General features: G+C 38.3%; 1 protein-coding gene across 1 annotated transcript; it reads right to left on the bottom strand.

The window, feature by feature from the left end:
* Positions 1 to 10576: 10576 nt before the first annotated feature.
* LOC149234141 (uncharacterized) lies at positions 10577 to 15239 on the bottom strand. The gene is made up of 5 exons (XM_089368166.1): positions 13845 to 15239; positions 13344 to 13724; positions 12801 to 12875; positions 10872 to 12646; positions 10577 to 10586 (listed from the first exon to the last, which is right to left on the bottom strand). Exons 1-5 carry the CDS (start codon positions 15237 to 15239, stop codon positions 10577 to 10579), a joined length of 3636 nt encoding a protein of 1211 aa, XP_089224292.1.
* Between the last annotated feature and the right edge of the window lie 10619 nt (positions 15240 to 25858).

Raw genomic sequence — 25858 nt, 5'->3', positions numbered from 1 at the left:
TACATAGTGTTGCCTTCTATTGTGTCTACTTCATTCCAACATTTTTCAATGTTATTTTTGAATGACGAATGTCTAATCTAGTGATCTGAATTGGGGTAGATTAGTAATGCTATGCTAATTCCCCTCATCAGAATATAAAAATGTGCTTGAGGTTGTACTCCAAAATAGCAAGTAAAAGAATGAATTTTATGTATTTTTGCTTAAGATAGTTTCATGAAGAAAAAATTAAAACATGAAACCAGAAAACTAAATGGAAGAATGCATCAAACAATACTACACTAGCCATTGATAAAGGAGTTCACCCCTCTTGGGCTACATCTCCTTGGATCAACTCTAAAGGCATGACCCCTTCTCATTATGCTCAAAATTCTTCAGATAAAGAGTACATAAAAATGCTAACAAAAAGAGTGGTTAGTTTCCCCTTCAAGGAAACATTCTTTTGAAAATAATTCTCACTCTAAACATATGACAACTTACAGTTAGTCATGAAACAATCAGCAAGCTAAGGGCTCTCAAATCAAGACCCCATACTCTAACTTCCAAGAGCATAAAGAAGTACAACAATCCACTTGAAGTACTTAACAAGTATCTTTCTCCATACACATATAGAGTAAAGTAGAAATACAACTACAACGCTATTGTAATGGCTGCTACAGAAGACATATGGAGGTTGGAATACCCCTACAAGGCTATTTCCATCTTGGAACTCTTCCATAAACTGAATCAACACTCTGGTTGAACATGGCACCCATAGGCTTCACTCTGCAAAAAGCCTATCCCGAAGTGCTCCTTTGACTCTGAAACTTATTCCAATGAGTTCAAAATGCCCAAAAATGGCTATTTAGCCTCCTTTTTGCATCCAATTTGGTTGAAAATTGCCTTAGTTATGACTTTTCCCAGTCTCACCACAATTTCCTCCTCCAAATCTGGCTTGATGGCAGTTAAATTAATTAATCGCAGATAAAACTAGAAGTTTTGCTGCAAACAACGGTTCTGCCATCAATCCCGCCAATCTTGCGGTTAAGGGCCGAGTGGTCACACTTGTGGTTAGGTCTGGCGGTTACGGCGATGGTCCCGCAGTCTGTCGGATATCGCAATCGGCGTGCCAGGGGTAATACACATTACACAAGACTTTAACGCATGAAACATGCGAACTAGCGATTAAGGGGACCCGCCAAATTATAAACTGCAACACAATACAATATCGCGTCTAAAACCTCCCGCTCATCACAATCAGCGTTATCGCATTCAGGACTTAACTGCGCCTAGACCGGGGTCAATAACCTATGGTCTATGCGATTGCGATATGCAATCGCATCGCATCGCAACTCCGTACCCTATTGATGCCAGGGCCGATTCTTGTCACCGATGCAATTACGATATGTGATCGCATCGCTTCGCACTCCATACTCTGTCGGGGCCGGGGCCGATATCCTTTCCTGCGATATGCAATTTTTCTAATCACAATCGGCTTTGTCTGGGGGCCAATTGTTACTCCATTCACCTTGCCGCTACGGTATGTGATTTGCGAGGGCCAATGGAGGGCTGCCACTTGGCGCCTCCTGATTGGATAGGACCTTTGCCATGTCATCCAATCCTGCCATGTCATCAAGTCAACCTTGAACTTTGACCGGCTCTAACTTCTGCATACGAACTCAGATTTGAGTGTCGTTCACACCATTGGATTCAGAATGACGAGCTCTTCAATTTGAATCTAAGTTTATCAAAATTCTAACACTTTGAAATTTTGACAAATTTTGAGCTCCTGATCACTCTTCCCCACTAAAAATCTTTTCGTCCAAAAAAATTAAATAATCTACAACTGCTCTGTACTTTGTCTGCACTGCAAGTATCCTTCATGTCATCCTTCCTTCTCCTTCACCTTTGTTCTTCGGAGCCATAAGTGATGAGATGACACCTGCATCCCCTGCAAACCTATAGTACCATCTTGCAAATTACATGTTTCGCTATGCGACAAAAAGATTCAAGTTTGATGTTCTTCTTGACCTGTCCATGTTACTATGGCCATCCACAACAACATCCTTCCCAAGAAGAATTCCAAGAAGATTATCTGCAAAATCCTTATCAAGGATAAGATCCTAAAATACTTTGTCAAATGAACCCAAAACAAGCTTCACATAGTGAATACTCGTATAACTCGAGTGCTACACACATTTGGAACATACTAAATGTGCTGCAACTACTCATACAACAACCTTAAAATGTTTTTTACAATTTTTTCAAGAAATAATTTTACAAAATGGAATGAACTTGACTCCCAAATTTCTCCATTCAAATTGATTATCAACAAGCCAAACCGGCATTGTAATGCTTAAAGAAAAACATTGTTGCGGATAAGTGATTTATTTATGAACATCACTTTTAAAAATTACCCAACTAGGTGAATGAACCCTCTGTTTGAACTTTCTCTTCTTCTAAAGTTGTTTCAGGGATGGTCGCATCTTGCGCCACTTTTTCTATTATCGCTTCCTCTTTTGGTGCTTGCACGATCTGCTTGCCCTTACCAGGATGAATATGTGGAAACAATTTCCAACACTTCTCGACCTAATGCCCACTGATATTGCAGTGACTACAGAAATTCTTTTGAGCCCCTCTCAACTCACTTACCTTTATCTTTGGATGAGATTTTCTCCTTTCGGTCTCAATTCCAATAGACATAGACATCTTCTCGATGATTGCTTTCCTCTTATCGCACTTATCTACACAATGGTTAGATGAAAGGCAAAAGGTGCATGGAAACATTTTCCTTAACACGTTATTCAAATCCACGTTTTGTTTTCCATCATGAAAAGCATTTGCTTTAACAACATTCGAATTAACAGCAGTCGAATAAATAGAACTTGAATGAACATAATGGTTATACCTCTATCTATTGTCCTTTGGCTTACGTTGCCTGCGTGAGGAACTTGCGTGGCTGGAAGAACTATGCTTCCCCTCTTCTTCGATGCTTTCATCTCTCTTTGGAGACATTTTCCCCTTCGAATCCTCCTTACGTTTGAGGAACCACGCGAGAACCAGTTCTGTGTGTAGGCTCCAACACCTTGCCTCCTCATGTCCTCCCTTACGACAATAGGAACACGTGACCCATGAACCATCGCTAGAAGACCATTCTTCTTTGGCGACATAGCCTAAGCCTTCGTATTTAGGCCTTTCCTCGGCTGCAATTGGATTTTTAATGCCTTACAAGTTTATGCCAAGGCCTCCTCCCTTGTAACCCATCTTGGTTAAGAGTTTGGATCTAATGCCTTTACTATGTTTTTCAAAGGCCACAAATAAATTTAAATTAATACTTTTGCATAAGCAAGAAGCATGTAAATTCTTACCATTTGCTGCATCCTTTTATTGGAATATGAAGATGCTTTCAAATTCCCTTTTGATTCGAGATGTGTCCTCTTGGACTCTTCGACTCTCTTCTTTCAACTCCTCGAACTTGGGTGCTGATTGAACCTCATTTTCCACATCATGTGGACAAAAGGTACAAACTTGTCCATCTACCTTCTCTAAAGGACTTTCTACACTAGCATCTTGCATAATAGTTGTAGAAAAGCATGAAGATTGTGGAGAAGATGGTGGTTTATCACCATTATTGTTACCTTGTTCCCTTGGATAACATTCTCCTCTTGGAGGTCTAGATCCTTCACCTTGCAAATTGGTATTCCTCTCTTCATAGAGGACTTTCACCATTTCTGCCATGTTTAAGAAAGCCTTTCTAAAAGCCTTCACATCCTCTAACATTCTTGTAGGCTCTTCTCCTTGGGACATGCTTTGTTTGAAGCTTCTACTGCAATTTGAGGTAGAACTTGGTGGTAGAGATTGAAACAATATTGCTCTCCTTTCCAAAACCTTCTCCTCAATGAGCTTCAAAACACATTTACTTGCAAACAACAGTCAATTCCTCCTTGCACAAAGCAAAACCATAGCTCTGATACCAACCTGATCTGAATTGGGGCAGATTAGTAATGCTATGCTAATTCCCCTCATCATAATATAAAAATGTGCTTGAGGTTGTATTCCAAAGTAGCAAGTAAAAGAATGAATTTTATGTGTTTTTGCTTAAGATAGTTTCATGAAGAAAAACTTAAAACATGAAACCAAAACACTAAATGGAAGCATGCATCAAACAATAATACACCAACCATTGATAAAGGAGTTCACCCATCCTGGGCTGCATCTCCTTGGATCAACTCTAAAGGCATGACCTCTTCTCATTTTGCTCAAAATTCTTCAGATAAAGAGTACATAAATGTGCTAACAAAAAGAGTGGCTAGTTTCCCCTTCGAGGAAACATTCTTCTGCAAACAATTCTTACTCTAAACATATGACAACCTATAGTTAGTCATGAAACGATCAGCGAGTTAAGGGCTCTCAAATCAAAACTCCGTACTTTAACTTCCAAGAGCATAAACAAGTACAACAATCCACTTGAAGTACTTAATAAGTCTCTTTCTCCATACACATATGGAGCAAAGAAGAAATACAGTTATAACACTATTGTAATGGCTGCTACAGAAGACATATGGAGGCTGGAATACCCCTACAAGGTTGTCTCCATCTTGGAACTCCTCCATAAATTGAATCAACACTCTGGTTGAGCAGGGCACCCATAGGATTCACTTTGCAAAAAGCCTATCCAAAAGTTCTCCTTTGACTCCGAAACATGTTCCAATGAGTTCAGAATGCCCAAAAGTGGCTATCTAGCCTCTTTTTGCATCCAAATTGGTCGAAAATTTCCCTAGTTATGACTTCTGCTAGTCTCACCACAATTTCCTCCTCCAAATCTGGCTTACTGCTAGTTAAATTCACTAACCGCAGAAAAAAACTAGCAGTTCCACCACAAACAATAGTTCCACCATCAATCCCGCCAATCTAGCAGTTAAGCGCTGAGTGGTCACACTTGCGGTTAGGTCTGACGGTTATGGCAGCAGTCCCACAGTCTGTCAGATATCGCAATTGGCATGCCAGTGGTAATACACATTACACAAGACTTTAACACATGAAACATGCGAACTAGCGATAAGGGACCCGCCAGATTATAAATTGCAACACAATACAATATCGCGTCCGGAACCTCCTGCTCATCACAATCATCGTTATCACATTCCGGACTTAACTGTGCTTGTACCGGGGTCGATAACTTATGGCCGATGCGATTGCAATATGCGATCACATCACATCACACTCCATAAACTATCGGGGTCAGGGCCGATATCCTTTCCTGCGTTATGCGATTTCGCTAAGCGCAATCAGCTTTGTCTGGGGGTCGATTCTTACTCGATTCACCTTGCCGCTGCGGTATGCTATTTGCAAGGGCCAATGGCGGGATTCCACTTGGCACCTGCTGATTGGATAGAACCTTTGCTATGTCATCCAATCCTTCCATGTCATCAAGTCAACCCTGAACTTTGACCGACTCAAACTTCTGCATACAAACTCGAATTTGAGTGTCGTTTGCACCATTGGATTGAGAATGACGAACTCTTCAATTTGAAGCTAAGTTTATCAAAATTATGACACTTTTAAATTTTGACAAATTTTGAGCTCCTAATCATCTAGAATGCCTCAAAGCAGAAATGTTTGTTTCATGGCATTCTTATCTAATCTATGACTATCTTTATGGGCAAATGGTCTAAGCCATGGAAAGACAAAAGTGAGGCTTGAAAGTTGAACCCTGAGAGGAGAAGGATTTCATAAATTAAATACTTGTCAAGTTGAGATGCTACTTATGATTAGCCTCCTCTTCTATTATTCCAGGTGAAGACACTGTTGTTGGTCTCTAAATCCACTATTTTTTAACTATGCAAAAATTCAAAGAATACCTGTGATTTCTTGTCCAATTTTCTGATTCCCTCCCTTTTTTTCTTGAAGAGACTTGATTAGGTTGAAGCCTCCTCCCACCATTTAGTAATTATCCCCCATGATATGCACTAGATTTGAAGACAATGGAGGAAAGGTTTTTTTTCCTTGAGTTGTGTTGGGCCATATACATTGGTAATGAATCCCATCTTTGTAGATCCCAAAATGTGAAATCTAGTTGTTATGGTTTTTTAGTTGGCTAGAGAATCTTGCTAGATTATGTTATCAAGGTTCCAAAGAATGGATATACCTCCTAATGCACCACAAGCATCATTGACTATAACGTAAAAGTTATTCCAAATACATTTGGAGATGTTTTGAAGAATTTATATAGGGAATTTAGTTCCCTGAAGCATGAAAATGCCATGATTTCTTGTCTTATTTTGTTCTTGAGAAGTCTATGTTTAGATTTTCCATTGAGACCTCTAATGTTCCATGATATTATTTTTATTGAGAGTGTGGGGGAGGACGCTGAAATGCCTCAATCATCAAGACTACGCTACCCGCGCTTACAAGATATTCCCATGTTTCGTCAATTACTTGTTTGTTGTTTTTCCTACCTCTTTTGTATTTTTTTATTTTCTTTTGCTCCTTTTGAGTGTTCCTTATTAATATTGCTTTTTACTCCCAAAGAAACAAATGTACGTTTGGAGTTGTTACCTGGTGTTTACTTGTGCGCTCTCCTTTGAGTTTTAAGATAGGATTTTGTGTCTAGTTGTACTAGTTCTTCTATTATGGTTTTGGTCTTTCGATGCTATTGCTGATTATTCCTTGTTGAGTTGGGTTGCTAGGTCTACAATATTTATTTTTTATGGCTCTTCCCGCTACAATATTGCTAAAGGGGGGGTTACTCCTCACCCCCATGGGGAGGCCATGTGATTTTAGGAGTAGGGGGATGTGAAAACCCTAATTGAGATCAATGGATCGATTTTGGGGCATAATGCTTGATGACAATAACGAATTATGTCGATTTCAAAAAAATAATAGTATTTTGATTTTTTAAAAGCGTAGGTTTTTATATAAAGTGGTTTCCTCTTATCATGATGAGGTTAATGCATATATAGGGAACAATTAGAACCATTAAAATTTAGTTATCTTAAGCTAAGGAATGGTTAGTGTAGATATTTATTTTATCAAAAAGATTCAAGATTCATAATTAGCCATAAATGTTGTTATGCACTTTAATGCAAATCTGCAAGCATAAGAACAAGCACTAGCATGTCACCTAGTGAGATTTGAACTCTAGAGGGGACTATATTACCTACCTATTTTTACCAAGTCATCATTAATAATTATTTTTTCTATAATGTTCCATACATATCCATGTGAACACAGACAAAGTGTTCAACATCTCACATGGATTGTATAACACTTATTTCTCTTGGTGCAATTATGCTACACACATTTTTTCTCACAAGAACTTTCTAATCGCACTTCTTAAAAGAGAATTGGAGTTAGATTAAAGTGAGAAGGTGCATTAATTTGTCTTTATGAGTAAAATAATGCTATTATGACAATGGGGTGGAAAGTTTTGTTGTTTGTATAGAGCCTTTTGAACGTTGACATTTGTCAATTGATGTTTGATTTGTGTCATATCCTGCAAACCACCATGTGGCAATTGTTGATTGGTCTATGTTCCATTTGTTAGTGTAATCCACTTGTCTATCTTGCTTGGCACCCCCCATGCATGCCCTCTTCATCTTCATGTTACCTTCTTTTGCCAAACACTAGCAGGCTCTTGTTTTGCACCATCATTATCTCTTCACCCTCTTAATCATTGCCTCCTCTTCCTATTCTATTTCAGAGCCTCTTCCTATTCTATTTCTCTCTGTAAAAGTCATGGTTACATGTCTATGATTATTATAAGTGGGCGATCAACTAGACAATTTAGGTTTGGAATTATAGGATCATTGAAAATATTCCATGAGGTGTGAGATGAAAATTGACTTTATGAAATGATTCATTTTCCATCCAAAAACAAAATCCATAACTTTTAAACAAACATAACCACTACAATTAACTTTGATATTTTCTTTCCCTTACATTTGAAAAATATACTAACCAACATACATCCATCTTAACCAAGGATCTAACATGAGCCTAAAGGGATAAAATTTCTTCAGGTGCAAACTTATTATAGAGTGCAAAAAATAATGTGTAATTTTTTATTGTTTAAATTGTATTTTTGAATGTTATAGAGATTACATAACATATGCATTGAACCATTTTATCAACGCAAATTAAACTTGTTTTTTGTTATTAATATATATTTAAGTATCGAGTTGTCTTTAGTGAGACTTTTGGAAGCTTTTCCGGTGGGTTTTTCCGGTCTAATTTATCTAAAATCTGATAATAATTTATTGAAATCACAAGTTTGATGGGTAACCCTTGCACAATCGAAGTGCCCTAGGGATTTTTCAGGATGTGAATCCATATATATAGTCAAAAAATCAGTTTAAATAACACAAATCAAGGTTTCACCTCAAAAATTTCCCTCAAATTAGACACCAGAAAGTCCAAAAAGTCACACTAAAGACAACTCCTTTAAATATATATTGATAGTAATTCATATTAAAATATTTTATCTATAACTCACATTGGATATTTTACTGTATACAACATTAGAATATTTTATTTTAACATACTTTTAACACACACACACATATGAAGTTGATATCATCTGTTAAAATATTTTTGAAAAGTATAAGGTTTAAACATCTTACACACATTTGTTTTTTTACATCTAATTACTTTACATGAAATTATATTAGGTCATATGGACAACTAATTAAATTTTCATAACATATTTTATTTTATTTTATTTTTTTATTATAGCTAGAGAATATTTTATTTTAATTTTAATATGTACAAACATACTTACCCATCGCCTTCACATTGGGATGTAGAACCAACATTGATGGCCCAGCCCTGTGGTGACGTGGACAATGCACCCACGTGATCACCCTACAGGTCCTCGTTGTCACAGTTCAAGTGAAAGTCCAATCTGCCTTTAATCTGCAGTTAATGATTATACCTTCTCCGTCAGATTGGTAAGGCCACCCGCCGGTTCTCCCGGTCAACAAGCTTCCCGCCTTGTTAAACCTTACTAGCTGAGGTTTCGGGTCATTTTGCCTTGCCGCACAGTTGAGGTTTACTCTGTTTTCATTTTGTTTTTCCGTCGTCGCTTCCCGAGCTCGAACCTGGTCCGCTCTTTGGTTTTCTTATGGACCTCACTCTCTGTCCATACCTTGGGTCTCACCCTGTTGCGGCTTCTGGTGACAATCTGTGTCTCCGGGCTTCCTTCGCTGGGGTAACGAGTCGTCTGAGCGCATATGGTTCTGTCGTTCTTCACCTGTGTGCAATGGTAAGTTTCTGGTCTTGATATGAACTCTCCCTAACGCTTGGTTCTTCCGGCTTTCATTACTCAGTTATGGTTACTGTACAGGTGATCTGCAAGTTCGGCGCTTCCACTTTGCTGGGTTCCTCTTCGCTCTCAAAGGTAACTTATCAATCCCTGATTCACTTTGCTCTGGTTCTTGCAACAACCACTCACAACTTCTTGTGCCTTGTTCAGTTAGGCTTATCGGGTTCTGTCTCGGCGGTCTCCTGGTCGACTTATCTGTAAGTCCTATGACCCCATTACGCTGCACATCTTTGGTTCTTGGCTCCCTGTTTTTATTATAACTCTGTTTTGTTATTTCTGTTATCTAACCCTGCTTTTCTGTGAACGCAGGTGGACCTGGTGGCTAGCCTTCGAGGGTTTAGGGTTTGTTCGACCTCCAGCTCCACTCATTCCTGTCTCTCTTCGCAACGGGTAGGGTTTGCTCCCTTGCTGGTGTAACTGTAGTTTTCTTTAGTATCACTGTAGGTTGCAGAGGGTTTGCACTGTTGAAATGTTTGCCTGCGTCTTGTGTGGTCTCAGCCATGTCTCTTCCGGCGTTTGTAATCTCGATAGCTCTGTTTCTTCTGCAACAACTTGTGATTTCGTCCTTGGACAGTCGTTGGGACTTCGATAGATGTCAGGGTTTTTCAAATGATTTAACTCAGTATTATTAAGTTGTTGATACTTCGATATATGTCTGGGTTTTTCAAATTATTTAACACTGTAATATTTTACAGTCCCGTGGCGGATTTTGTGCAGTCGAACCTTACTTTCTGTATACAATGTCTGTATTATTTTATGAAAAAGAATTAGAACAGTGATGGTGTTTATTTGTACCTGGTGCCTTTGTAAGAGTCTGTAGTCTCGTTTGCTGGGGTTATGTGTCCTCAGCGCTTCTTCTTGCTTCAATGTATCAGTTGCCTGGATAATTTCGTTGTCGACTTGATTTCGATTTGGTGCCTGTGGCGTTCTCTGTTCTTCTAATTCCTGTTACAGCTAAAGTTTGTTCCAACTCGTTCTTAAGATACACAGTAGTTACACAATAAATCTTTATATGCAATATGTGGGAAATATTAGTAACAAATTGTCTCTGTTATAAATGAATTAGTTCTGTTATAGAGGGTTTCGGTCTTGCTATATGTCACTCTTGTTATGAGGGGCAACCGTCTCCCCGTTACATTCTTTCTTTTCTTTTTAAATGACATGGAAGCATAACTGCTTATTGAACTGTTCTACCTAAATCCTGTAACTGTCATTTGGTTTCTTTTAACAAAAATTTAACTAAAACAGTTTTCCTTTCCTAAGCTAACAACTTGTAATTTAAAATGTTCTGAAATAAAAGGAAACAAACAATAATTAAAGAAAAGACAACGACCAACTTGGTGACCTGTCCACCCAATCCTGGAGTCTTTGTCTTGCTTCTGTCATCCCGTACATCAGTCAACGGTCACATGTCTCCTCGGAGCTGGATGCTCCTGCATCAGGCTCCCGGGGTGGTAAAAAGTCATGGCTCCGTTCCATGAGGTCGTCAACAGAATAGCCCGCTTTTTTTATCTGCGTTGCGTTGAGCCAAGAACTGTCCTCTATTGGACGGTTCTGCCACTTGACTAAATACCGCAGATACTCCTTCCTGCGTGTGCGTCTAGCTACCTGTGTATCCAGAATTCTTTCGATCTCAAGGGGTGGTGCCGTTGGCAACTGTCTCGTCCAAGAATCTTCTCCATAGCTGGTGTTCCGTGGCATTGTTGCTGCTGCATCATTCTCCGAATCAGCGACATAGGGAAACAGATCTGCCACGTTAAAAATGGGAGAAATACCAATCCCGGGTGGCAACTGTATCTCATAAGCGTTCGCAGAAAATTTTCGGATGATTTTGCAGGGACCGATCTTCTTGAATTTTAATTTGTTGTACTCCCGTTTTGGAAACCTCTCCTTACGTAAATACGCAAGGACTTCATCCCCAACATTAAACTGAACTTCCCGACGCCTTGTGTCAGCTCGCTGTTTATACTTTTGACTGTTGTCCTGCAACTTCAGCTTGACCTGTTCGTGTAAATTGCTCATCGCTTGAGCGAATTCTTCCCCATCAGCGCTCCGTTTCTCGAGTTTCCCCAAATCTCGTAATTCATGCACTCCTCGCGGATGCATGCCGTACAAAATCTGGAACGGACTGTAACCGGTGCTGCGGTTAGGCGAATCGTTGTATGCGAATTCCGCCTGAGCAAGTACACAGTCCCACGTCCGGGAATTTTCCCCTGTTAAACTTCGAAGTAAGTTCCCCAGACTTCTGTTTACTACCTCCGTTTGACCATCAGTCTGCGGATGATAAGCGGAGCTGAACTGCAACTGAGTATTCAACTTTTTCCACAGAGTTCTCCAAAAGTGACCAGTAAACTTTACATCCCTGTCAGAGATAATGGATTTCGGGAGTCCATGCAACCGAACGATTTCAGTAAAGAAAAGGTGTGCTATATAAGTGGCATCGCTGGTTTTCTTGCAAGGTACAAAATGTGCCATTTTTGAAAATCGGTCAACTACAACCATTACTGAATCAAAACCCCGTTGTGTCTTCGGCAAACCCAGAACAAAGTCCATGCTCACTGAATCCCATGGTCGACTTGGAATCGGCAATGGCAAATAAAGACCAGTGTTTTGACTGTGACCCTTTGCTAGTTGACAAACTTTGCATCTACTCACGTACCTCTGCACATCCCGCTGCAGTTTCGGCCAGAAATAGAAATGTCGTACCTGAGCAATCGTTTTGTCTATACCAAAGTGTCCAGCCAGTCCTCCACTGTGCTTCTCCTGTATAATATTTTCCCGCATAGAACAGTTGGGTATACACAGCTGTCCTCCCTTAAACAGCAATCCTTCCTGTAGATTATAGTCTAACCACATGCTGTTATTTCTTAACAGAGGGTTTTGGCAAGCCTCATATGCCTCCTTAAATTCGGTATCAGTCTGATACAGCTCTTTCAAGTGCTCAAAACCCAAGACCTGCATCGTGCTTTCCTGTAGAAGCAACGTTCTTCTACTCAGTGCATCCGCCACCTTGTTCGCTTGTCCACTAATGTGTTTTAGTACGAACGTAAAATTCTGCAGGTACTCAACCCAAGCTGCATGTTTGTGGTTCAATTTATGCTGCTGCATAATGTACTGCAACGCAGAATTATCTGTAAATAAAACAAACTCATTTCCTAGCAAATAATGCCGCCAATGCTTCAAAGCTTGTACGATTGCGTAAAATTCTTTGTCGTAGGTTGAGTATTTCTGCCTACTCTCGTTTAGCTTTTCACTGAAGAAAGCGACCGGTCTGTCCTCCTGTCTAAGGACTGCCCCAATGGCTGTCCCACTGGCATCGCAACGAACTTTGAAAACTACTTTCTGCTGCTTCAGTCCAGTGAAAAGGCTGATTCACCTTCTTGATCGTATCCAACATAGGTGCGCAGATCTCGCTGAAATTTCTGATAAACTTCCTATAAAAACTGGCTAGTCCATGGAAACTTCGGACTTCAAATAAACTTTTTGGAGAAGGCCAGCTAACTATAGCTGCCACCTTTTCCGGGTCCATTTTTAATTCATTTTCTGCAATGACAAATCCCATATATACTAATTCTCGCTGAAAAAAGGTACACTTTTTCAGATTAATCAGCAGCTTGTTTTGCTGCAGCTTCCTCAACACACTCTGTAAATGCCTGAAATGCTCCTCTTTAGTCCTGCTAAAAATCAAAATATCGTCCAGGTAAACTATTACAAACTTACCATTAAATTCCTTCAGTACCTCATTCATCAAGCACATGAATGTGCTGGGAGCGTTGCTCAACCCAAATGGCATCACCAGCCACTCATATAAGCCTTCGTTTGTCTTGAAAACTGTCTTCCACTCGTCGCCTTCTCGAATTCGAATCTGGTGATATCCGCTCTTCAGGTCAATTTTCGAGAAATAGGCTGCCCCGCTCAAACAATCCATCATATCATCCATCCTTGGCAAGGGAAACCTGTACCTAACAGTAATCTTGTTTATGGCTCCGGAGTCTGTGCACATTCGCCATTCTCCTCCCTTCTTTGGAGCCAAAACGATCGGTACCGCACAAGGGCTCATGCTTTCTCGAATCAACCCTTTGTCTAGTAATTCCTGGACTTGCTTCCTAATTTCCTCATGGTCTTTAGGACTCATACGGTAAGCTGCTTTATTTGGCAGGCTTGCCCCTGGTATAAAGTCAATACAGTGACTAATACCCCTCTTTGGTGGTAATTCATCGGGAAGGTCATCCACCACAATGTCCCCAAATTCTTGCAGCAACTTCTGAACTTCCTCAGGAAAATCTGATATCTGTGTATGTAATACCACTGCCTTCGGTCTTCTTATGACAGCAAAATTTATTTCGTTGTCCTCAATCTGTTTCACAAACTCCTTTCCGCCCATCAGCAATGCCTTCACTCCACTGGCTTCTGCTGTATTTTCCTCCTTGATGGGTACAAGCGTGTGCTTGATCCCATCTTTAACAAACTTATAGCAATTCGTTTTTCCGTCATGAACTGCACTTCTATCAAACTGCCAAGGTCGTCCCAACAGTAGGTGACAGACATCCATTGGCATGACATCACAAAGGATCTTATCCTTGTACCTACCAATCTGAAATTCCACCTCACATTGTTCGTCAACTAACAGCTGATGTCCTTTCTGCAGCCATGACACTTTGTAGGGAGTAGGGTGCTTCAATTTTTTTAATCCCAGCTTTTCTACCATCTCCACAGCCACAAGATTGTCAGTACTCCCACTGTCAATGATCAGTTTGCAGCACTTGCCCCGCGACTTGCAGACAGTGCGGAACAAAGCTTTTCGTTGATCTGGTTCTGCAACCTCCTTTGCTGGTTTCAACAGCACTTTATTCAACACCAAGGCTTCACCTGTCTCTGGTGCATTTTCCGCTTCTTGAGGTGTTGCCTCAGCATCCTCTGGCTGAGCAACATAAGCTCCTCTTCCACCTGCCGGTTCACCTTCAGGACAGTCATACGACTTGTGTCCCAATTTGTGGCAGCGATAGCACTGGACAGTTCCCCTGCCCCGACCATTCCCTCGCCCTCGCTGAGGTGGTCGTCCTCCTCTAGTGCTATTGTCTTTTTCTGCTGTTCCAGCAGACTTAGAGCTGCTGCCTTCTTCACTTGAACCTGTACCTCGGCCTCTTCCAAACATCTTACCTTTCCCCCTGCCAGTTCCACCTCCTCTTCTGGCATTTTGCTTCCGGTTAATTTTCTCCTCTGCCTTCAGCGCAAACTGATAGGCTTCATCCAATGTCCGGGGTGAAAGGATACCGATTTCATCCAAGATTTCCCCCCTTAAGCCATTCACAAATCTGGCTGTTTTCTCCGGGGTGTCTTCCACATATCCTGCCCGCAAATTCAACTTGTAGAACTCCTCTGTAAATTCTTTTACAGTCATTCCCCTCTGTTTCAGGTTCTGTACCTGCCTGTACAGCATAATCTGGTAATCCTTCGGCAGAAATTTCTCCTTCAGTTTGGCCTCCATTCGGGACCACTTCTTTATAGGCTGTTTGTGAAGCCTCTTCCGCTCCGCCTGAATGCTGTCCCACCACAAGGACGCATGTCCCTTCAGCTTGGTGGCGGCGAACTTCACCTGTTTATCCTCACTGGTTTCCTCAAATTCGAAATATTTGTTGACTTCACTTAGCCAATCCAATAACACGTCTGCGGACAGACTTCCGTCGTAAGTTGACAGCTCATGTTTTGGTTTATGACTTGACAGCAAAACCGACTTCAACAGTCTGAATTCCGGTGTCACCCCCTCCAATTCATCCTCTGGTTCTGCCACATCTTCATCACTGTCATCTGCTGGGTTTCTTCTTCCCCCAGCTTCTACTGCTTCTAAACGTTCTCGCAAGACACGGATCTCCTCACGGAGTCCCTCTTCTGCTACCCTCCGGACTCTTCCTCTTCCTCTTCCTCTTCTGCCAACCTCCATTTTCTTTTACTCAAAACCTGCTCTGATACCACTTTTGATGGCCCAGCCCTGTGGTGACGTGGACAATGCACCCACGTGATCACCCTACAGGTCCTCGCTGTCACAGTTCAAGTGAAAGTCCAATCTGCCTTTAATATGCAGTTAATGATTATACCTTCTCCATCAGATTGGTAAGGCCACCCGCCGGTTCTCTCGGTCAACAAGCTTCCCGCCTTGTTAAACCCTACTAGCTGAGGTTTCGGGTCATTTTGCCTTGCTGCACAGTTGAGGTTTACTCTGTTTTCATTTTGTTTTTCCGTCGTCGCTTCCCGAGCTCGAACCTGGTCCGCTCTTTGGTTTTCCTATGGACCTCACTCTCTGTCCATACCTTGGGTCTCACCCTGTTGCGGCTTCTGGTGACAATCTGTGTCTCCGGGCTTCCTTCGCTGGGGTAACGAGTCGTCTGAGCGCATATGGTTCTGTCATTCTTCACCTGTGTGCAATGGTAAGTTTCTGGTATTGATATGAACTCTCCCTAACGCTTGGTTCTTCCGGCTTTCATTACTCAGTTATGGTTACTGTACAGGTGATCTGCAAGTTCGGCGCTTCCACTTTGCTGGGTTCCTCTTCGCTCTCAAAGGTAACTTATCAATCCCTGATTCACTTTGCTCTGGTTCTTGCAACAACCACTCACAACTTCTTGTGCCTTGTTCAGTTAGGCTTATCGGGTTCTGTCTCGGCGGTCTCCTGGTCGACTTATCTGTAAGTCCTATGACCCCATTACGCTGCACATCTTTGGTTCTTGGCTCCCTGTTTTTATTATAACTCTGTTTTGTTATTTCTGTTATCTAACCCTGCTTTTCTGTGAACGCAGGTGGACCTGGTGGCTAGCCTTCGAGGGTTTAGGGTTTGTTCGACCTCCAGCTCCACTCATTCCTGTCTCTCTTCGCAACGGGTAGGGTTTGCTCCCTTGCTGGTGTAACTGTAGTTTTCTTTAGTATCACTGTAGGTTGCAGAGGGTTTGCACTGTTGAAATGTTTGCCTGCGTCTTGTGTGGTCTCAGCCGTGTCTCTTCCGGCGTTTGTAATCTCGATAGCTCTGTTTCTTCTGCAACAACTTGTGATTTCGTCCTTGGACAGTCGTTGGGACTTCGATAGATGTCAGGGTTTTTCAAATGATTTAACTCAGTATTATTAAGTTGTTGATACTTCGATATATGTCTGGGTTTTTCAAATGATTTAACACTGTAATATTTTACAATCCCGTGGCGGATTTTGTGCAGTCGAACCTTACTTTCTGTATACAATGTCTGTATTATTTTATGAAAAAGAATTAGAACAGTGATGGTGTTTATTTGTACCTGGTGCCTTTGTAAGAGTCCGTAGTCTCGTTTGCTGGGGTTATGTGTCCTCAGCGCTTCTTCTTGCTTCAATGTATCAGTTGCCTGGATAATTTCGTTGTCGACTTGATTTCGATTTGGTGCCTGTGGCGTTCTCTGTTCTTCTAATTCCTGTTACAGCTAAAGTTTGTTCCAACTCGTTCTTAAGATACCCAGTAGTTACACAATAAATCTTTATATGCAATATGTGGGAAATATCAGTAACAAATTGTCTCTGTTATAAATGAATTAGTTCTGTTACAGAGGGTTTCAGTCTTGCTATATGTCACTCTTGTTATGAGGGGCAACCGTCTCCCCGTTACATTCTTTCTTTTCTTTTTAAATGACATGGAAGCATAACTGCTTATTGAGCTGTTCTACCTGAATCCTGTAACTGTCATTTGGTTTCTTTTAACAAAAATTTAACTAAAACAGTTTTCCTTTCCTAAGCTAACAACTTGTAATTTAAAATGTTCTGAAATAAAAGGAAACAAACAATAATTAAAGAAAAGACAACGACCAACTTGGTGACCTGTCCACCCAATCCTGGAGTCTTTGTCTTGCTTCTGTCATCCCGTACGTCAGTCAACGGTCACATGTCTCCTCGGAGCTGGATGCTCCTGCATCAAACATAGATCTATTTAACCACAAATCTAACAAGAGCCCAGAGGGATCAAATTTCTTCAGGTGAAACTTATTTTAGAGTGCAAAAAATAATGTGTAATGTTTTATTGTTTAAATTGTATTTTTGAATGTTATAGAGATTACATAACATGTGCATTGAGCCATTTTGCCAACACACATTAAACTTGTTTTTTGTTATTAACATATATTTAAGTATATCTCAATATTAATTCATGTTAAAATATTTTATCAATAACTCACATTGGATATTTTATTGTATACAACATTAAAATATTTTATTTTAACATTTTTTTGTATAGATATATATGAAGTTGATGTCACGTGTTAAAATATTTTTGAATAGTATAAGGTTTAAATATCTTACTCACATAATTTTTTTTACTTTTAATTACTTTACATGAAATTATATTTTTTTCCTAGGAAAAAATCGTAATTTTATTAATGAAAACAAAATTACATGTTGCATATGCTAAGGTGCATTACATCAACAAGTCCATGACTATTGATCAAAAGTTCATATAAAAACAAAGTTCATGCTTTTTTCACTTTCTTTTTCTCTACCTTGTGCCACTCACCTTGTGACGTCGACGAAGAAACAAGAGCAAGATGATTGCCATCATCAGGGCTTACATTGTCCTTGTCTGAATCTAAGGTGTCTGAAGTATGTAGGCGTCTGATTCCACTGGTATCCATTGCTTTCGGAATCTTTGTCGGATATCTCTGTGGTTCAATTGGATCTTGTCAGTTATTCTCTTGTAATTCTGGTTCTTTGGCTGTCTGATTGTTCTCATTGGGTGTGGGTTCTTCCTCTGCGTCATCCTCCTCCTCATCAGACTCAAGTGGGGAAATTTCCATCCTTTGGGCTGTTTCCCAGTGTTCTTCTTTCTTCGAGTGTCTTTCTTGGCTTCAGGGCACGTATTTTGTAGGTGTCATGTTTTCCGATAGATTCTGCATTTGAAGCTTGTGTTTTCATAATCTAAAATCTGTGTCCAGTTTTGTTGTCTATGAATAAGTTATATTTGATCCGGTAAGCCTTTGTTGAGATCTACTTCCACAAATTCGTTCAACTGTGAAGACTCTTTCCTCCAATCTTTGGGTGTCCATTTTGATGCATCTCCCAATGATGTTCCCAATACCAGCAAGGAGTTGATTGTCCCAAAAATGTAGAGGGAGGTTGTGCAAACGAACCCAAACCAACATCCTGGAAATGACCATGGTATTTGCATCAAATTCCGAAAACCGGGGTGAGATGAAGAGGCTCGTCGATCCCCAGAACCATGGTCCTTCCTGAAGGATAATGTCTCTTACATCCGATGTTGGGAATTTGACAGTGAAGAACCCCTTGGAGCAGAGGTGTATTTCACAATGAACAGTCCAGTTAGTGAAAATTCAATGAAAAAGCTTTGTTGGTTTTGGCCAGAAATAGTTGAATCGACATATAATGGCTTGTGATTCAAATGTAGCACAATGCTCATTTGTTCCTGGAATGTCTATATTTAGTTCTGGAGTCTAGTTCAGTTGCTCGACTATATATGGACTAGGTTTAGTACCTGCTTGCTTTGATGGTGCTGTAGCTGCGTTTTTTCCTTGTAGGATATTTTTTAAGGAAAGACCTCCATTTATTTGCTTCTATTTTGATTTTGTGCTTTTTGATGTACTGCTCCCAATCCCTCCTACATTTTTAATTTTGTTGGAGGCCACAGCGCCACCTCACAGTCTCAGATTGAGTGTTATAGAAGAAGTTGGTATGATATTATAGTCCATCAGGGTCCGGATATCTTGCAATGCTCTGCGCCCAAAGATCAAATATTGTAAATATGCAGGGTATCCATTATTTCGGGAGATGATTTGCTTCAGATGCATCACACTGTTTGATGCAAAACCCAAACTAATAAAGACACCCCCGCAAGGGTTTTTATAAAAATTTGAAAGTGTATTGATTTTACCAAATGCAGGGCATCTATATCCATCATGTTGCCACTTAACCATTCTGCTACAAGTGATCCACTATGCGTTGAGGTCTGTTTGGGATGATTGTTGAATGGGTTCGTAACAGGAGCCATCCCAAATATGCCCAATCTCGACGGATGCTTCAGATCTATATTTTGAAAGCAAATATAGGTGTGGATTTCCTGGAACAAAGGGCTTTTATCCTTATTTTCTTCAGAACCTATCAGGGAAAATTTTAAGGATGGAAAATTATCTTGAAGTTTAAAAACATTGGCGAATCTCATTAGTCCCTAATATACAAACCATAAAATGTGTATTGATATATTTGTAAAATTATTCAAATTTATAATGATTTTATATATAGTATATATATAATGTTGGCGATTTTAAAGGTTAAATAATTTTATTTTGTAAAATTTGGGCGAATCATTTTTAGAAAAAATGAAAATTGATGATTTTTTTGTTGTTGTAAAAATCATGGAAAATTAGCCTACCTGCGAATATTAGCCCCTGTGTCCAGCGTACATTACATTGATATTTGGTTTTCTTGTTATGTGACTTCTTGCAAGCTTGTTTGTTGTAAACACCCAGCCACCATTCCAAAGTCGGCATGCCAGTAATACTATAAATCTGGGAGTATCAAGGGATTTCTATTCGTGTTCACTCTGACGTGAGCGGTTCTGTTGTGATAGCAGATGAGTTCCGATATGATGTTGCGGAACAATGAATAGTCCACGTCCACAATTATCCTAGCTGCCGCCGTGTTTCTCATATGCTTCAAACCCATCTGCAAGGGTTTTGTCATCCAAGTCCTAAGCTTGTTTGATTTGGTTGCCCCAAGGATGAAGGCATCTGCAGGGTCCTATTCTCCTTCCTCTGGTTGCTCCGGGTACCCTGTGTTCCGAAATCTAGGATGCCTTCGCATCATAAGCACCTCAGCGTATGCCCATCCAGAGTTTAGAACTCGCTAGAGGCCAGGCACCACAACTCCGTAGTCACCATACGCACCCTCCATGGACCGATTCATGGCCTCCGATCCCAATCCCGCAAACCCCGCTTGTGAAACCCTAGCACATACACGCTCCATTTCACCCATATTCTATGTTGCAATTCACAATTGATAAATGAATGTGTACGTTTTTCACATGAAATTATATTAGGTCATATAGACAACTATTAAATATACATAACATATTTTTATTTTTAATTTTTATTATAATTGACATTATTTTTCTATTTAGAAAATATTTTATTTTTATTTTAAAATATATAAACATACTTACACATCACCATACAAATCTTTAAACTTAATACTTACATTTACAAATATATTAATAATATGAAATCACATCATATATTTTCACCTATACAAAAATAAAATTAAACAAATTTCAAAATATCAAAAATGAAAAGTCAAATGTCTCGAAATAAAAAAAGAAGAGAAAGATACTCCTTAGCGGGGACCAATAATACCTTTGAGTTTCGAAAGTTAACGTGTATATTCGTTTGTTTGTTATGATATCATTACTTAATGCTATCGTTCGAAGGCATGATATTACTTTTGGATAAGACTGAATGATATTACTTTTGGATAAGACTGAAATGCAAAGTTTATTTTAATAGCATAAAATAATATTATAAATAAATAAGTGTTTTGGGAAAAATTATATGTATGGTTTTTAAAAGGGAAATTTATTATAATTTATTTGTTTAATTAGTAGTTAGGATAATTATTTTTGGTTGTCATTAAGTTGATATAGATTTAGGATAGTTATTAGTTAATATACACTGATTCATGACTTTTATTCAAAGGAAAACTAAGGCACTGAAATGACCCATAGTAAGAATTCACTCATATATGTCTTTCATGATTTCTCTCAGTTTTAGACCGTTACCATTTCCTTACATCTTAGAAAGACGAGATTTTAACCAAGCACAAACAATTTCAAACATACTCTAAAGCTTTAAAAAAATTATATGTATTATAATTTTGCCAAGGTTGCCCCCTCTCCCCTACCCTATTTGGCATTTACATCGACAAGCTAGAAGGTTATTTAGAGGAAGCAAGATGTGATGGCACGATCTTAGTTGGGATAGTCATCATCCTTCTTCTCTATGCTGACGATATTGTTCTTCTCGCAAGGTGCCCATCTCATCTTGATAAGAAACTTATACTTCTTAAGGGTTTTTGCTCTACCATGGGTATGATTGTTAACACTGACAAAACAAAAGTTATGATTATCAAATCCAAGAATGACACTTATGAGAAGGTTGAATAAACTACCACACTGTAATTGTGGTGAGGATCTTTATTTATAATTAAAGAGAGATAATTACATACTAATTTCATATCAATTAGCAAAGAAATTTACATAATTTACTCCTAGAATTAAGGGACAGTGTTGTCATGAATGTCAGGCCTTAATTTCTGTATGGCAATAGTAACTTGGAGGAAGTGTCTTCATACAAGTACTTAGGAATTTATATTCATTGCAAGCTCAACTGGAACTATAGCATTGAGAAAAGGATTAATGGGGGATGGAAAGCTTATTTTGGTCTTGAAAATAATTGTAAAACGACAAACCTCGTAATGTGGGATAGAAATAAGTTCCTCTTTGAAAATTTAGTCACTCCGGTTATCTTATATGGATGTGAGGTTTGGGGTTGTAGCATCTCTAGAGAATACTGGAGAAAGATTAAGCAAATCCAGAAGCGTTTTATAATGTATAACCTCAAAATTAAAAGCAACACACCCTATCCTATTCTCCTTATAGAAGTGGGTCTTTCCCCTATTGAGAACCTAGATATGACTAGGCTTCTGTTGTACAAGCACAAACTCAATAACATAGGAGACCATAGACTTCCTAAGCTAGCTTTAAATTCCAACCAAAACCACCTAAGGCTCAAACGAGGTTGGTATAAAGACACCAGGGCCTAGTTAAACCATTGGGAGATCAACGAGAATGTTGCATTGCAAAACATTAATAACATTAAAAATATTGTTACTTCTAAGTTCAAAGAAAAAATGTGGTGTGAGAAAGATTTAGCAGCTAAAAGAAAATTAAGATATTATAAGGAGGTCATCAACCCCACCCTAGAAGATCAAAAGTATCTCTCTGTTTTAACTAGCTCAAAGAAGAAAATTAATATAGCCAAGATTAGAACGAACTCTCATGAGCTCCATAGTGAAATGGGTCGTTGGGCAGTTCCTAAAACACCATCGATGGAAAGGTTCTGCCATCTCTGTGAGAATACGAACATCGAGAATGAAAATCACTTCCTCTTAGAGTGCCCCACGTACAACCACATTAGATCTCAGTTTCAAAATCTTTGTTGCAACACTGACCTTCCTAGCCTTTTACGTTGTCAAAATTACAGTGAGCTCGAGAGGCTTCTCTCCAAGCTTTTTGGGCATAGGAATAAAATCTTAAATCAAACTAAATAATTCGTTGCTTTAGATCCGATAGACCAAAGTTTGGTATCAATGGACGTTAACCACCACCATCATCATCAATAAATGTAATTTTAATTTAGTATCATTAAATGCTTATTTTCTATGGATTGAAATAAAAAATAAAATAAAATCCATTTACAAAAATGAATTATATATATATAGATTTATTTTAATTTTGCTATTAAAAATTATATTTATTTTTATGTTTTTTGGTTAATTATATTTATTAAGGTTTGAATCAATAACCTTTGTTTTTTAATGAATTTTATTATGCAATTTTTAAATTTTTATTTAAATAATATTAATTTAAGTTTTAATTATTATATATATATATATATTATTTTTATAATTTTAATTTTTAATAATAATAAATTTAAATGGAAATAAATTGATATTAAAAAAATCACTTTTTAGTTATGTGATTTCTCAAGATTTTAGTTTATATATATAGATATATATTAATAAAAAATTAAAATATAATGTTAATAAATTTATATTAATAAATAAAAACACATTTGTAGTTATATATTTTATTTTAAAAATTAAAAACAAATATCTATTTAATCTTTATAAATTTAGAATTATTGTCCATACAATATTATATTATTATTATTATTATTAGTCTTTAGATTTAGTTTAGTGTGGTTTTAGAAGATGGTTTTTTAAAAATTAATTAGAAAAGCCCCGAGTGAATTTATTTTATAAAATAATTAAATTCATAACTATAAATATTATAATTTTTCCTTTGATCATTTTTTAAATTAAAAATTATTTTATTAAAAATCAAATTTTTAGATAAATGATGTAAGAAACCATTAGTTTAGTTTTAAAGTACAATTTGCTTACCATTTCTGATTTCTTAAGGCACAATTTGTTTAGAATTTTTAATTTTTAATTTTCTTAGTAATATTCATAAAATAATAATATTCGTAAAAGGCAGCGTATTCATAAAAGACAAGAGAATCTCTTACACTTCTCTAAGGTAGTTCTTAAGAAGTTTTGGAAAGAGACCTAACTAGGAAAACTAAAGATAATAATAAAATTGCTTTACACAATTGGAATTCCTATCTTAAAAAGCTTTATGAATCTCCAAATGTCATGGATAACTTTGAAACCTTGCTCACAACAAAAGAAGTTTTCTCATTAGAAGACATTGATTTTGGGGTTAAACACTTGGCAAATGAGAAAGCTAAGGATATTGAAGGTTACCAGGCAGAAATCTTAAAAGTTGGAGGTCCTGTCCTCATCCCCCACATCCACAAGCTTTTCAATCAAGCGGTCAAGCAAGGGTTCCCTAAGCCATGGACTCAGAGCCTCATTATCCCTATTTTTAAAAGTGGGGATACAAATAACCCCTCTAATTATCGGACAATTATGATCATCGCTCTCTTAGCCAAGTTATATGGTATTATTTTGGAAAATAAGTTGAACATATAGCTTGAAAGTGAAGCAAAGCGGGCTAAAGGCCAAGCGGGTTTTAGAAGGCAACACTCAACAACAGACCACCTCGTGACGCTTAGGATCATCTTGAAGGAATGCCACAATGATAAATCCAATCCCTTTTGTTGCTTTGTGGATTTTAGAAAGGCTTTCGATACGGTTCCTAGAAACAACCTATGGAATCGATTAGAAGAGCTAAAGGTTCCTTTTGAGTTGAGAGCTGCCGCTATAAAGTTATATGAGAATGTAATTGCCAAGTTAAAGAGCAATGAGGGATGGTCGAAAGATATTAAGTATAATATCGAAGTTAAACAAGGTTGACCCCTCTCCCCTACCCTATTTGGCATTTACATCGACAAGCTAGAAGGTTGCTTAGAGGAAGCAGGTTGTGCTGGCACGATCTTAGCTGGGATAGTCATCATCCTTCTTCTCTATGCTAACGATATTGTTCTTCTCGCAAGGTGCCCATCTAATCTTGATAAGCAACTTAGACTTCTTAAGGATTTTTGCTCTACCATGGGTATGACTGTTAATATTGACAAAACAAAAGTTATGATTATCAAATCCAAGAAGGACACTTACGCTAATTTTATGTGTGACAATAGTAACTTGGAGGAAGTGTCGTCTTACAAGTACCTAGGAATTGATATTCATCACAAGCTCAACTAGAACTATAGCATTGAGAAAAAGATTAATGGGGGGTGGAAAGCTTATTTTGGTCTTGAAAATAATTGTAAAACGACAAACCTCGTAATGTGGGATAGAAAGAAGTTCCTCTTTGAAACTTTAGTCACTCCTGTTATTTTATATGGATGTGAGGTTTGGGGTTGCAGCATCTCTAGAGAATCCTAGAGAAAGATTGAGCAAATCCAGAAGCATTTTATAATGTATAACCTCAAAATTAAAAGCAATACACCCTATCATATTCTCCTGATAGAAGTGGGTCTTTCCCATATCGAGAGCCTAGCTATGACTAGGCTTCTATTGTACAAGCACAAAATCAACAACATAGGAAACCATAGACTTCCTAAGCTAGCTTTAAATTCCAGCCAAAAGCACCTAAGGCTCAAACGAGGTTGGTATAAAGACACCAGGGCCTGGTTAAACCATTGTGAGATCGACGAGAATGTTGCATTACAAAACATTAATAACATTAAAAATATTGTTACTTAGAACTTCTAAGTTTAAAGAAAAAATATGGTGTGAGAAAGATTTAGCAGCTAAAAGAAAATTAAGATATTATAAGGAGGTTATCAACCCCACCCTAGAAGATCAAAAGTATCTCTCTGTTTTAACTAGCTCAGAAGAAAATTAATATAGCCAAAATTAGAACGAACTCTCATGAGCTCCATAGTGAAACAGGTCGTTGGGTAGTTCCTAAAACACCATGGATGGAAAGGATCTGCCATCTCTGTGACAATATGAACATCGAAGATGAAAATCACTTCCTCTTAGAGTGCCCCGCGTACAACCACATTAGATCTTAGTTTCATAATCTTTGTTGCAATACTGACCTTCCTAGCCTTTTATGATGTCAAAATTATAGTGAGCTTGGGAGGCTTCTCTCTAAGCGTTTTGAGCACAGGGATAAAATCTTAAATCAAACTAAATAATTCATTTCTTTAGGTCCGATAGACCAAAGTTTAATTTTAGTGGATGTTAACCATCATCATCCTCAATAAAAATAACTTTTTTAATTTATTATTTTAGAATATCTAATTTTAATTTTCTTAGTAATATTTATAAAATAATAATAATAATAACTTTTTAAAT

This window comes from Pinus tabuliformis, chromosome 8 (genome assembly GCF_031772625.1).
Source record: "Pinus tabuliformis cultivar Carrire ecotype Pingquan chromosome 8, CPIR1, whole genome shotgun sequence".
Lineage (NCBI taxonomy): Eukaryota > Viridiplantae > Streptophyta > Pinopsida > Pinales > Pinaceae > Pinus > Pinus tabuliformis.
The sequence above is the reverse complement of the archived record's forward strand: the minus strand, read 5'-3'. Positions and strand labels throughout refer to the sequence as shown.